Genomic DNA, 13454 nt, shown 5'->3' on the forward strand with positions numbered 1-13454 from the left:
TGCCTTCTGCTGCTATCAAAACACCAGTGGGAATTTATTTAAGACTGACCTGATTGTTCCAAGGAGAAAGGACAAGCAAAGCTATATTTAGTGTGCTGTGATTGGTCAGGGGCTTCTTCTGCTTTATGTCCACAATTAAACTTGTTCAAAGACCTCCTGAGAAATATCCTGAGTGACCGTCATCAGACATTTCACTGCAGGGTGGACAAGGCATGATGGGTAAAAAGAAAAAAGACACCGCACGACTGAGAGGAAAGACTCTTGTTCCTCGTCTCGCCTATCTTTAATACCAGAAGCGTTAGCAGGGACGTAACAGACGTCTCTGTTTGGCTGGTGCTGGTGTTCTGTTGTTGCTGTTGGTTTACGGTGACATTGATACGCAGCCTCATTTGTAACTATTCCAAATGTAAACCTAAGCTTCAGTCACCGCTGGTTAAATCCTGGACAATTTCTCTGCTTTTTTTCTTTCTCCGTGTTTGTCAAATACAGAGTGTATCTGGGCCACCTGACCGAAATGGATGTTCCCTCACCCAAAAAATATATATTTTTATATATTGTCCCAGATGTCCTTGTGGAAATTGAGCATAAAATTCAGATAGATTGAAAAGTCTTCCTGAATGGGGTTGACCACCGTGAATACATTCTCTACCTGTATGAAATGCTGCCATCTTGTATTCATCCATTTAGGCTTCTTTTGAAGGTGAATTCAATGCGTCATTAAATTCAGTCTGCCTGAACTAAAGTGCAGCCTGGAAGCTTTTAGAGTGACTTCTCTTTCAAGCACTTTGTGCTGCCAAATGAATTTTTCATAAAAGCTCAGCTTTCAATGTTGTCATTATGAAGCCCAGGCAAAATTGAGGTGTTTTTATCTTTCAGATTAAAAAAGAGGTAACATAGATGTATCACCAGAGAAAGAAGACATCAAGGTATCAGTTTGTCTGTTTGAATACGTGTTTCTCTTTCCTTCCTCAGGTCATTCTTCAGTCCAGAGATTACAATGCTTTGTCTATGAGCGTCATGGCCTTTGTTGCCATGATCTACCCTCTGGAATACATGTTTCCCGTCATCCCCTTACTTCCAACATGCATGGCCTCTGCCGAGCAGGTAAAACTTAAATATAATATATATATATATATATATATATATATATATATATATACACATTTCTAGTAAGGTGATATTGAAGTATGCAGGTTTTAATTGACCCTTTCGCTAAGTCCCGCCCCTTGCTGCTACTCAAGCTGTCAGAGCTGCGTTACCATCGAGCCCACACTGTCACTAACTGCACTACCTGTATGAATTATCACATTTTTGGATAAATTAAAAAGCGATATCAGAGAGAAGCAGACGAAAGGGTCGACAATCTGTGTTTGAAGGAAATATCCAGGATTTTAAACTTTCAGCAGAGAAAACCAGTTAAAAAGATAAAGATAGAAGCTAAAGTCTACTGATGACGGTGTAAAAGTGAACCACATCACCTGGAGATCCAGACAGAAGACAATGAAATTAAGTAACAGTGTTTCTGTATAGAAGGGTTGGTCTTTATTCACTGTTACAATCATTAAAAAAACAAAGGCAGCATGTGTAGACATTCAGTATACCTTTGTTAGCTAGCATAGCGTAGAGGTGCTAAGGCTAGTTAATGATGTGCTAACGTACTCCGCTAATGTTAGCTCCTCAGGTTTTTACGTCGAAACAAAACATTTCAGAAACGTATATATCTCCTTCTAACCTCTCTGTGTTACGAGTATCACTATCACACAGCTTTTAACCATCACTAGCTCCTAATCCACTACACCAGCCTGAACATGAAGAGCATCTTGAAACCGTTGCATGAGAATCTATGGAGCAGAGCCGGACAGTTTAAAGAGCTGACCGATGCTACGCTACGATTAGCCAGGCTGCGTTAGAAGGCGGGACTTGAGGCGGGACTCATTCGTGGCGACATCAAGTTGTGACTGACTGGTGTGTTTTGTCCCCGCAGCTTCTTCTTGCCCCGACTCCCTACATCATCGGTGTACCGGCCAGCTTCTTCCTCTACAAAGCTGATTTCAAGATGCCAGACGATTTGTGGCTGGTGGACCTCGACAGCAGCAAGGTCGGTGCATCAACATTCTGCTCCACCCTTCTCATCCTGTTTTGTCCGTTTTTAATGATTACGCTGATTTATTTTCTTTTGTCTACAGGTTATAGCACCAACCAATGCAGAGATTCTACCACCTCTTCCAGAGCCTGAAGCAGGCGAGCTTAAGAAACATCTGAAACAGGTACTGCATGTGATTGGTGTCATTCCTCTTTAATTGTGAGCAGCGTGGCAGCCAGGGCTCAGCACAAACCCAGTGCGTCTACTGGCACATAAGAAACCATATGAACCCAGGTGCTGCTCTGGAGCCGACCTTTCAATGCTGTTAACTGATTGCTTGTATAAATGTAAAACTTCTGTTTCAGCAGTGTGAAGAGTAGGGGCTTCCTTCTCCAACACAGGTGTATGTATTGTAGATGAGTGTGAGAGCATTTGAAATGGGATTTGTGGTGCACTAACGTAAACAAATGTGTTTTTTTTTTTCCTGTTTTCTTTGCATGCTCTAGCTCTTGGAGGTAAAATCAGATTCTAGGACCCCACTACCCAAGCTAAACCTTTAGTGCTGCTAGTAACTAACTTACCCTTCTAACCCGGTTATCTAACACAACATCAGAACCTGGATCTGATTCATGGGAACACCTCACTTTTACGTACCTCCACAACACCAATCACACAATGCAAGTATTGAAACTACTGACATGACAAGTCGCTGTGCTTATCTTCCAAGAAAAGTTCAGCCGCGGCTAAACTTTCAGCTTTTATTGGCTGTTGATCAGATCTCCAGTTCATCCTTGTTTTTCCACAGTGAATAACTTGGATGGATAAGAAGTTAATCGAAGTCATTTTCAGTTTACCAGTTATCCTAAACTCTTATTTGAAGGACTACGAGACCAAATGGTTCTTATCCACAGGACAGCCCCGATCAGAGCGTTTCAGCCTCATTTAAAACCGTTAGAAAAAGCTGCGCCAGGTCTGATCAGGGCTTCAAGGCACTGAATGCAATCTTTGATAAGGATTTCCCACATTTTATAAAAAGGAGACCAACATAATAAAATGGCCTAACCCGCACCTTTTAATCATATATTTAAATGACATCGGGACAAAACTAGTCTATAATTTTAAATGATAATTTAGTGGTTTGAAGTTTTTTTTTTTGTTCACAAGCTTCAAACTGAATACTAACTCTGAAGCTGTTTTATCTGTTGAAGGGACAGTTTGGATGTTTTGAAGTGTGTTTTTATGAGGCACTCATCCATAGTCAGTGTATTACCTTCAGTCGATGACAGTCAGCACGCCACCAACAGGAGCAAAGCAATGCATCGCTGTGGACGTATATGTGTACTGCTGCTTTAATCGGTTAGTTTGTTTGTGTTATTGTGTGAATTTGGTGATACCAAACTAACCCTTTACAACTATTGATCCGTACCTCACACAACCCCACTTCAAAATATCTGAACTGTCCCCTTTTTATTTCACACCTTCAGTGAATACAACCAGCGCAGACCTTTCCTCAACCATCCTCGCAGACACACATTCAGTTTTGTATGCCTTGAATCAGAGCCGGTTCGTTAGCAGTGTGTGTGTGTGTGTGTGTGTGTGTGTGTGTGTGTGTGTGTGTGTGAGATTAGCAGCTCCCTCCCATGTGTGCGGATGTGTGACTGAGAAGCTGGTGTGTAGGAGTGTGCAAAGCCTCAGTTTAGCAGTTGTATATTTGGAAACGAGAAGCATATCAACAACATTAATATCCGTGATTGGAGAAAATGTCGCTGAAGATGGTTTAAGCTATTATCTGAAGACTGTGGTGCCAAAGCAGAATGTTGCTCGTGTGAGAGTCACTAAAAATACTTGCACACTGGATAAAAAAATAAATTGGTCCTATCGAGCGACTCGTTTATTTTACTTTGACAAACATGGTGGTCGTGTTGTTTCAGCTCTGGCCTTTTGTTTCTGAGCAGTGAGACGTTATTCAGGCTTTTATTTTATGCTTTATTGTGCAAGTATTTTATCTCTGTTTCTGAAAAGATCTGCTGTTTTCGTGTCTGTCATCACCACTCCATTGTGACCACTGGTTTGTCCCAGTTGGTCACCATGGATGGCCCCCATGTGTCCTTTAGTGGCTTTTTTCTGTAGGTGAAGTCTGGTTTTTGGTCGCATTTGTGCTTGTCTGTGTTCCTCACTGTCTTTCATGGTAAGCATTAAAAACCCACATCTCTTCTCTCCTCATATTCCTCTTCCTCTCTTGGCTTTCACTTACTCTCTCTCTCTCTCTCTTACTGGCCGTCCATCACTTTCTCAAAACAAACACAAATGTATCTTTTCTTATCTCCTTTCTTCAGTAAATAAATGATGAAAAAAAACCGGCAAGACGTATCTCTCTTTGCACGAAACAAATCACAAATATCGTCAGCAAGTTCGATCTATTTGGGTGTCGTCAAAACATACTAATTTAAAGTAAAAGCAGACGAATGGGGAAGTGCTGTTGAAAGGAGACTAAGAAAAGAAAAGGGAAAGGGCCATTGTTGTGACCCTTCCGTCATGTGCCGTTCCAGTGTCAGTTCCAAGTTGTCATTCCAGGCCTTCATGTGACTCTCCTCGCATCTCTCTTATCCCCTTCCTAGTGTCTGGTTAGGTTGACCGTGATCACCCAAAAGCAGATCTTCTCCTCTGAAAATAAGGTTACTCATTTCTCCTCCTGTGGAATGTGTAATGCCCCTGCACGGATATCTTCTCTCACATTATTTTGCTTGTGACTACAACTCGTCTCCTACTCTCGAGAGACTTGAATAAACTGCATAATCACAGAATGTTGCGGATCAGTTATTTCTAACACACTGCTTAGCTCTGGCTTGAGCATGACTGAATGTGCGTGCATCTATCTTGGCATCAGTGAGTGTTCTTCGTAACCAAAACAAGATATGATGAAGCTAACCACTTTGACGGAGTTTTAACATTCATGCAGACCCAGCCACTAAATGTTCCATAATGCTAAGCTAAACATTTGACCCTCGAGTCTGCAGCAGTTTCCCTCAAAGCAAACCATGCATATTGACTCCCTTCCTCTCAGACGTGACACACCCACCAGAGGCATCAACATGTACACAACTGATCCCTCAGCTGCTGTCTGTAATGAGAGTCAAGCTGTGACAACAGCAATAACATAAAAACAGGGGGGGGGGGGGGGGGGGGTTTTACCTATTTAGATCTATTTTATTTTATCCCATAAACTACACATTCCATTTTAAGTCCCCATCCCAGTAGTCAGTAGGGCTGTCCCGAATACCATTTCGAGTTTTGGAAGTAATCAACAGCGAATATTTAAAGCTTCGGCCGCGACTAAAAAATAAAATTGGTTTAACCTCTCGGTTAGTAGACGGAACAGACTTGTGTCATTAAAGCAGCGCAGTGCTCTGTCACACACTCGGAGACATGCATTTTTTTTTTTAACGTGTCATTTTTCGACGAGTGCGGGCGATGCACACACTCCTACAATTACATAATTTTTTTTTCTCCTAAAGGTTTGGTGTGTTTTATGCATTTTTCTAATCCTGAGGGATAAAACAAAAATCTGAATACCAAAATGTAACGAATACCTACCCAACAAGCGAATAACGAATATTCGGGTCCAGCCCTAGTGCCAATGTCCAAATTGTTTTCCCTCAAAAGAGAGGGCAAATATTTATATAAAGTCCCATTAAGTGTAACAAAAATGACATTTTAACTAAATGTTGATGCCAATCGTGGGAGTGGTCCATCACAGCGCTGTGTTTTCTTTTTGTCTTTAATCCACTGCTGTGTTTTTAACGTGTGTCCGTGTCACCTGTTCTAGGCCTTGGCCAGTATGAGTTTGAACACCCAACCCATCCTGAACCTGGAGAAGTTCCAGGAAGGTCACGAGATGCCTCTGCTCCCACCGGGACGAGATAAAGCCTCTCCGTCCTCCACCGAGTTCAACCCTCTCATTTACGGCAATGACGTTGATTCTGTGGATGTAGCCACCAGGCAAGCTATGAACGTTCCTCTCTGTCCATTTAAGGTGCGAGGAATAAAAAAAAAAAAGGAGAGAAAATGATAAAAGAATCTTTTTAGATGCACCGGTTTGGAATTCAGGGCCGATAAACAATAATAATCTTTTTGTTGTAGCTAACGATTCAATAACTAATAAAATAATCTTACAGATGCAAGAATGCGAAGAGGATAGGTTTTAATTTTTAGTTTCTTTTTCTAAAACGCCAATATGTAGAGACCTCTCACCATCCCCAGAATAAATAATACATTAGTTTATTGTGAACTTGTTTGTAATTACAGCCTAATTAACTCCAGACTTGTGCTTCTTACTGTCGAGCATGTAGAGGCTACAAAAACATTAAAATACCGTAACCTAATTATTATTATCTTGTGTCTTTTAAAATGTATCCTTTGAAGTCTCCATTGTAGCCGCTGCTCTGTGTGGAGCTCAGCCACCAATATATCGTGCAATCCTAATTATCCTAAAAGCCAAACTATCTTTCTTTTACAGGGTCGCCATGGTTCGGTTCTTCAACTCCCCAAATGTTCTCCAGGGGTTCCAGATGCACACTCGCACCTTGCGCCTCTTCCCCCGGCCCGTGGTGGCCTTTCAGTGTAATTCTTTTCTGGCGTCTCGGCCGCGGCGCTCTTGCTTTGCAGATAAACTGTCTCACACCCAGGCGGTGGAGTTCTATGGAGAATGGGCTCTGAATCCCACCAACCTCGCCTTTCAGAGGATACACAACAGTAAGGCTCATTTATGGTGACGGTGCGCTGTGTCTTGTTCTGTTAAAGTCAGTGTTTTTGAACTTGATGCTCTACACACTTCTGTTTTCAGATGTGTTTGACCCCTCCTTAATCGGAGACAAGCCCAAGTGGTACGCGCACCAGTTACAGCCAGTGCTCTACCGAGTGTACGATGGAAGCTCCCAGCTGGTGGAAGCCATGGCTGGTCCATTGGAGGATGAGGGCAACGAGTCTGACCCCACCGACAGGTAAAACTTTGTTTATACGAGCACACATGCGTTCATGCTCAGCGCGCTGTTTGTTGCATTATTCTCATTTTAAAACAGCAAGAGGGCGTACAAACACAATGTAGTGTGAAGAAGCCTGAAGACAACGAGTGTAACCGGCAAAGTGCCAAAAACCAACGTCCACAATAACCGTTCATGTTCATGGGACTACTTTATGGCCTTTATACAAGCACCGCAAAGAAAGAAGTCCAGCATTAATTGCATTATGAAGAAAGACTGGTTGATTATCGGGTAAACAATATGATTCGCCTGCAAAATGTTTACTCAATTGTAGATTTTTAAGACCTCTGGTTTCTACAGCATTAAAAAACAAATTGACTGTCTTTGTAAAATCCTGCGTATAGTTCTTTTATCAGTCACGTCTGACAGGTTATAAAAACTTAAGACGTTTAGGACCAAGTACCTCAACCACTTGCAGGGACTTTGCGTTAGCCGCAATTCTCTGGTGCACGCATCTCGCGCCGGCTTCCCTACGGCGAGTATAAACTACCCGTAAGAAACCGCAAGATGCTTTTTAATATCTTATTTTTCATATACATTTGTTGCAGTGGCAGTGACAGCGAGGCATACGACGACTCCAGCTCGTCCTACTCCTCACTCGGAGACCTTGTGAGTGAGATGATCCAAGGTGACATCCAGGGAGACACTCCAAGTGAGTTGTTGTTTCATCACAAGTTCTGCGTTGACCACATTCATACCGTCCCTTTTTTAATGTTTGACTCTGACGTCTCAGGCTTGGACCCGCCTACCCACGCTGCACTGGGAGACGCTAGCGAGGTCGAGTTTCAAGACCTCCACGACTTCGGGGACGGCCAGGGCTCCGAGGGTCCGCCGAGTGGGGACTTACCTGCCGAACCCTCTGATGGACAACCTCTTCGCTCAAGCTCCAGCACAACTGCGAGCTCAAGTCCCAGCACGGTCATCCAGGGAGTCAACCAAGTGGGTGATCTGTCCAATTTATGAATTGAGCTATATACTTAATTGTCCATAATTCCATTGATCTGTGTGCTCATTCTTTTCCAGGAGCAAGGGGAAGCACCTGAAATTGAAGCATCAGCAGGTGCCGCTTTACAGAACCCAGTCTCCGGATTGGGCGGTCCGCCGTTCCTCAGACCCGCGGTCGACGCCGGCCTGGCGGACCACTCCAACAAAAAGCAAGAGTACGACAACCCGTACTTTGAGCCTCAATATGGCTTCCCCTCAGAGGATGACCCCGATGCAGAAGAGCAAGTGGAGTCATACACCCCTCGATTCAACCAGAACCTCAATGGCAACAAGTGTGTTAAGCTTGTTCATCACTTGAATGAATGGCATATCATCATTCAAATGGGCTCTCTGACCGACCATGCAATGTTTCTTTATCAACACCCAGCATGTCAGAACCCCTCCCTCCATTCATGGTGGTCTTTGAATCTGTGGCGGTGTAATGTGGTGTGAATGCTTGAGACTTTCCCATAATGTATGGTTGTGAATGTCCTGGTGTCGTTTTGACGCGCGGTAATGTCTTTTGGTCATTTTTCTTCAGGGCACAGCGTCCTCTTCGTCCCTGCAGCCTGAGGCTCCCCGGAGAATCCGACGGGGAGGGAGACTCCCGCAACAGCTCGCCAAACTCCACCATTTCCAACAACAGCAATGACGGATTTGGAGGACTCATGTCGTTTGCCAGTAAGAATATTTTCAGCCAAGTGTAAAACATGGAAGGTGGGCTGATTTCTGTGGGCGATGATGAAATGAAGCAGCATAACCAACGGCACCTGTCAGACCCAGTTCCCAAAGTCTCACATGATTAGATGCCCCTAAGTGCAGGATGAGTCCTGAACATTTGAAAGCCTGAAGGGGGGGGGGGGGGGGGGGGGGGGGGGATGGGATTTTTATGTAAAAAATAAATGTTTCTTTCATCAATGTATCATACAACAGGAGATAAATAAACAATAATAACAGGGACACGGGATTAAAGTTGGAAAAATGTATTTTTCATTTCACTGAGTCTTTAAAGACCTAACACCCAGCTTGAGCTTGAACACACCCCCTCACAAATTCAGAAAGGCCTTTAAATCCACAGTGCACAGTGGGTGTAGTTGCCTTCATGAGAGAGAACATGATGTTGCCTTGTCATGCAATTTTCTCTGTGCTTCTGACAACACTCTCACCGCTCGACCGCTGCAGGAAGCTGTTTTTGCTGTTTTGGATGAGCCAATTAGAATTTGGTGGTCAAAGCTCGCTGTGACCTCACAAAACGCATTCAAGTACTCATATTCTAATTATGACAATGTTACACAAACGTCGAATAGGATAAAATTGTGAAGTGATGACATTTAGGAAAGACAGGGATGTAAACTGCAACATGACTGGTTGGTTGAGCTATGGAATCGTGAGGCAGTAATTCTAGTGTATTACAGATTTGTATATTTACTTTTGGTAAAATAAACACATTTTCTGGGTTAGTTGCGTCTTGTTTGGATTGCTTAATCACTGAGACATGATGACAATGAGGGTAAACATCTTCTCCAAATTGTATGTGAAGGGTAAATAATGTTAACTAGGATACTTTTGGTATTGCATTTGAATAGTATTCCTCTTCTCTGACTATATTTTGAACACTCCCTCGACAGGCAATCTTTACAAGAACCACGGCACCAGTTTCAGTCTGTCCAATCTGGCTCTCCCCAACAAGGCTGCGAGGGAGAAAACGCCGTTCCCCAGTTTAAAAGGTATGACGACACAAACCCGACACGCTCTCACGTCTGTTCAAGTTCCTCACGAAATTCTCGTTTCTGTCATTTTCTTGTTCAGTGTGTTTTCTACGGTAATGAGAAACATTATAATTAAATGTTTTGTGTAGGACATAAAGGTACAGTAGGAAGAGTTGACAAAGTTGAAGGATGAGAGGCAATAACAAATGTTTAGTATTAGTCATTGTCGTTAACATTTGCGTTTTTCTGACCCACTCATTTAATAATTTTTCCATCACTGGCTTCATGTTTGCAGTCATGTACCTATTAATTAATAACACATTTTAATGCTTTTTTTTACCATTTGAAATTTAGATTACACTCAAATACTTCAAATACTAGGATTTTATCCTCTAATTTAAGATACTACACTTCTAAATAGTAAATATAATGATCATAAATACGTTTATGGCCATTGCTTATCTACTAAAAATAATCTGAATATATGAAACGGTATAATTCTTTTATTCTTACGTATTCTAATTTAATTATTTTGTCTGTCCTTTTCTGTCTTCAATTCTTTTTCTAAATGACTTTTTTTTTGGGTAAAAGAATATTTCAATTTTGATGTTGAGGAGGAAATGGAGCAAGCAGGTTTGTAGATCTGTTTTCATAGCTTGACTTTCTTCCCGCTGGATTGCCAAACGGATATGGCACTATTTTAACGGGGAATATTGAGGACGTATCAAACAAGTTTTTCTCTCAAGATTAATACGAAAATCCACTCAAAAGCAGACTTGATGTTGCCACAGTTTGTTCCTAATTTGAAGAGATGATTAACTATTTCTCATGTGCAGTTTTTCTCATTAATTTGACTTTTTTTTCTCCTTCACCACTAGCTGAGAGTGTAGAATGTGTTCAAGCATTGGTACAAATGTGCACACTGGTAGCATTTGGAAGCAGATAGATGTGGCGAGGCAGGTCAGTCTTTTCCCAAGCGAACAAAGAAAGAGTAAGGAAGGCTTAGCAATCCAAAACAACTGCAGGATATATGGTTTTAATAACGACTCAGATGTTCATACGTCAGATAAATGAATGGAAACCTAAACATAACAAAATAAATCCAACTACAGTCGCAGCTTTGTTTATCAAGGAGAGAAGGATTTTGCAGATAAATCTGTCCCGCTTTGCTAAAGTTACAAGGACTGAAATTGCACTTGGGAACAGAATAATTAAACTGGTTAGTATTTATGATTTTATTTGGGTGATGAAGGGTTTAAGATGCTAATACGAATTCTGTTGAGGCTGGATTTTCACTTTAATTGAGAGAAAAACCAGGTGAAGCATGTTAATCTAACTCAATAGCTCCACTCCAAGTGGAATAGCTGCCATAGCAAATGTTCTGCCCCCTTTGATTATGATGTGTTTTGTCTTTGTCGTTCAGATGACCCTGACAACCCGGGTATGTCATGTCTGGTGTGATAGTCTTCTTGTAGCCCCCTGACTAGGAATCTCTTGATCCTTGACGTGACCTATACCTATCTTACACCCTGTTCCTCAGCCTAGGATTAAGATAGAAGATGCAACTTTTCATGTTGTTCTTGTTTATCCGTGTGTCTTCCCCTTCTGTTCCTTTGACATTCTGCTTTGTGTGACTGTGGGAGTCTTTTTGATGCTCACACACATATCGTCAAAAGATTTCTTTTCTGACTGCAAACTTATTGGTGTGGCATCTGCACAGCCTTACTGCTACAAGAAGGATGCTCAGTCCGTTTTTAACTGCATTAACCTAATTAATGTTTCTGTGCAGTTTCCTTTATGTTTTCCAATGACGTTCACAGAATGGTCTCTCGGTGCCCCCTGACTCGCGTGTGTTTCCTTGCTTGCTTGTGTGGTGACTCCCATTTTTGAGCGTTTCCTTCCCCTTTTGAGGTCAATCACTAATTTAACAGAAAGCTGTTGACGATCTTAGGTCTTCTAATCTCGTATTTTACTGTGTATCATGATCATCTTTTGTGTTTTTGTTCTAAAAACAAGATTCCTGTCTGACACCATGCACAAATTCCAAAGTAACAAATACATCCATTGCTCTAGACTTACATTTTCACAGTTGAACTGGACTGTTCAGCGTTACATCACATGGTTCAGGCCACTGATGTGTATGTACAACAAAGTATGCGCTACATATAACTCATACTTGGTGCTGTACATGTTGAATGTGTTGCTCATAGAATAGGAGGAGAACGGATATTTAACTGTCAAAATGGCGATTGCTGTTAGTTTTTATAACACACGTCAATGGGGCTGTAAAGTGTTGTTGCTGGCTAGTTAGCTAGGTAGCTTGTCCTTCTCTAGAGTGAATGGGAGTGAGGCGGAGGGACCGATAGACCCACCACTGATGCTGGTCTCCAGCACGCTGTTCACGTCATTTTCTGTAACCAGTGTAGCATTAAAGCATGGCGGAATTAGCCAGCTAGCTAACTAGCCTGCTTGCTAACTTGCCAATTCCACCGTGCTTTAATGCTACACTGGTTACAGAAAATGAGCCGAACAAAGTTGTTACTTATCTGGTGATAGCGATGTGCTTTACTAAGCTGTGGCAACGAGTGTGGATGAAGCAGTAAGTTGTTAAATTTGACTCCTTCACTCTGTATCTCTGCGCTCCGAAATGTTATGTCGTTGCTGCAAAACCTCACCTCAGTTAGTCTGCCATAAGTCGGTTTAGTTTATACCGAAGTTAGCCCGCTGCAACAATGGCAACGGTGCACATAAAAATGGCCGCCACTCTGACCATCCTGCTACATTGATTTGAATGGGAATGTCCGTACTACTCCTATTTTATTTCTATGGTTTTTGCCAAACACGTGGTCAACTCATCGAACACATTCAGCATTGATACCATCATCAGCACATATTGTTGTTTTCTCTTTTCTGTCTGTCCTTCTCCTTTTACTTTTTTATTTCTTTGTTTTGGCGCCATGTTGAGTCTGCATGTGTGTTGTGTTATGGGTTGATGTTCAGACTGGTTGTGTCTGGGCCGATGTCGCTCTCTCTCTCTCCACCTTTTGTCGTGGCACTAATTCTGGGTTCTGTGTGCAGTATTTGGGCTAAATTCTCTAATGGAGATAATTACAGAGGCTGGCCCGGGGAGCGGAGAAGGTGGGTTCTGCCCTTTTTAATTGAGTCGGCTGCATGCTTCTCCAAGCCAGTCAACTACATCTCCCAGCATCCCCTTCTGTCTACCCTCATTTCAGTCACCGTGTGTTTTCACGCCGCCATTCATAGTGACTGTTCCCCTTCCTCAGACTAACTATTTCACTCCACCGTATGTTGGTGTATTTATTGAACTAGTCTTATCACAGGAACGTTTCAAAGGACATCTGTAATCACAGGAAAAAGTAAAACAATACACCATGCAGGGAAAATCCACAGGGAAGCAAATGAAGCACAAGATGGTGAACAGGATGTTGAGATGCAGAATAAGAACACAATGAGCTAAAATAATCTACCAGCATGCATTGTTCCTCGTTGTTTTTCTTGTCCTTTATGCTCCAACAGAGTACAAGCGGGGGTTGGGCCCAATCGTGCTGTAACTGCTGTGCTGTACACAACGAGCAGTGACGACAGTAACATTATGCAAGTTTTAAACCCAACTGGTGA

At 42.3% G+C, this 13454-nt stretch overlaps 1 protein-coding gene across 5 annotated transcripts in view; it reads left to right on the forward strand.

Annotated features, from left to right (window-relative positions):
• The window catches only part of madd (MAP-kinase activating death domain), a 50350-nt gene that overhangs the window by 12565 nt on the left and 24331 nt on the right, over window positions 1-13454 (forward strand). For 2 of the 5 annotated variants that reach the window (XM_079186297.1, XM_079186301.1), the window contains exons 5-16: window positions 973-1104; window positions 1985-2098; window positions 2187-2267; window positions 5910-6082; window positions 6600-6835; window positions 6927-7083; window positions 7671-7774; window positions 7856-8061; window positions 8146-8399; window positions 8648-8787; window positions 9735-9833; window positions 12894-12953. In XM_079186297.1, the coding sequence (XP_079042423.1) occupies window positions 973-1104; window positions 1985-2098; window positions 2187-2267; window positions 5910-6082; window positions 6600-6835; window positions 6927-7083; window positions 7671-7774; window positions 7856-8061; window positions 8146-8399; window positions 8648-8787; window positions 9735-9833; window positions 12894-12953 (1756 nt within the window). The remainder of the gene's footprint in view (window positions 1-972; window positions 1105-1984; window positions 2099-2186; window positions 2268-5909; window positions 6083-6599; window positions 6836-6926; window positions 7084-7670; window positions 7775-7855; window positions 8062-8145; window positions 8400-8647; window positions 8788-9734; window positions 9834-12893; window positions 12954-13454) is intronic. The other 3 variants (XM_079186298.1, XM_079186300.1, XM_079186299.1) reach the window with 2 other exon arrangements.

Source organism: Pholis gunnellus (assembly GCF_910591455.1).
Source record: "Pholis gunnellus genome assembly, chromosome: 1".
Taxonomy (NCBI): Eukaryota; Metazoa; Chordata; class Actinopteri; order Perciformes; family Pholidae; genus Pholis; species Pholis gunnellus.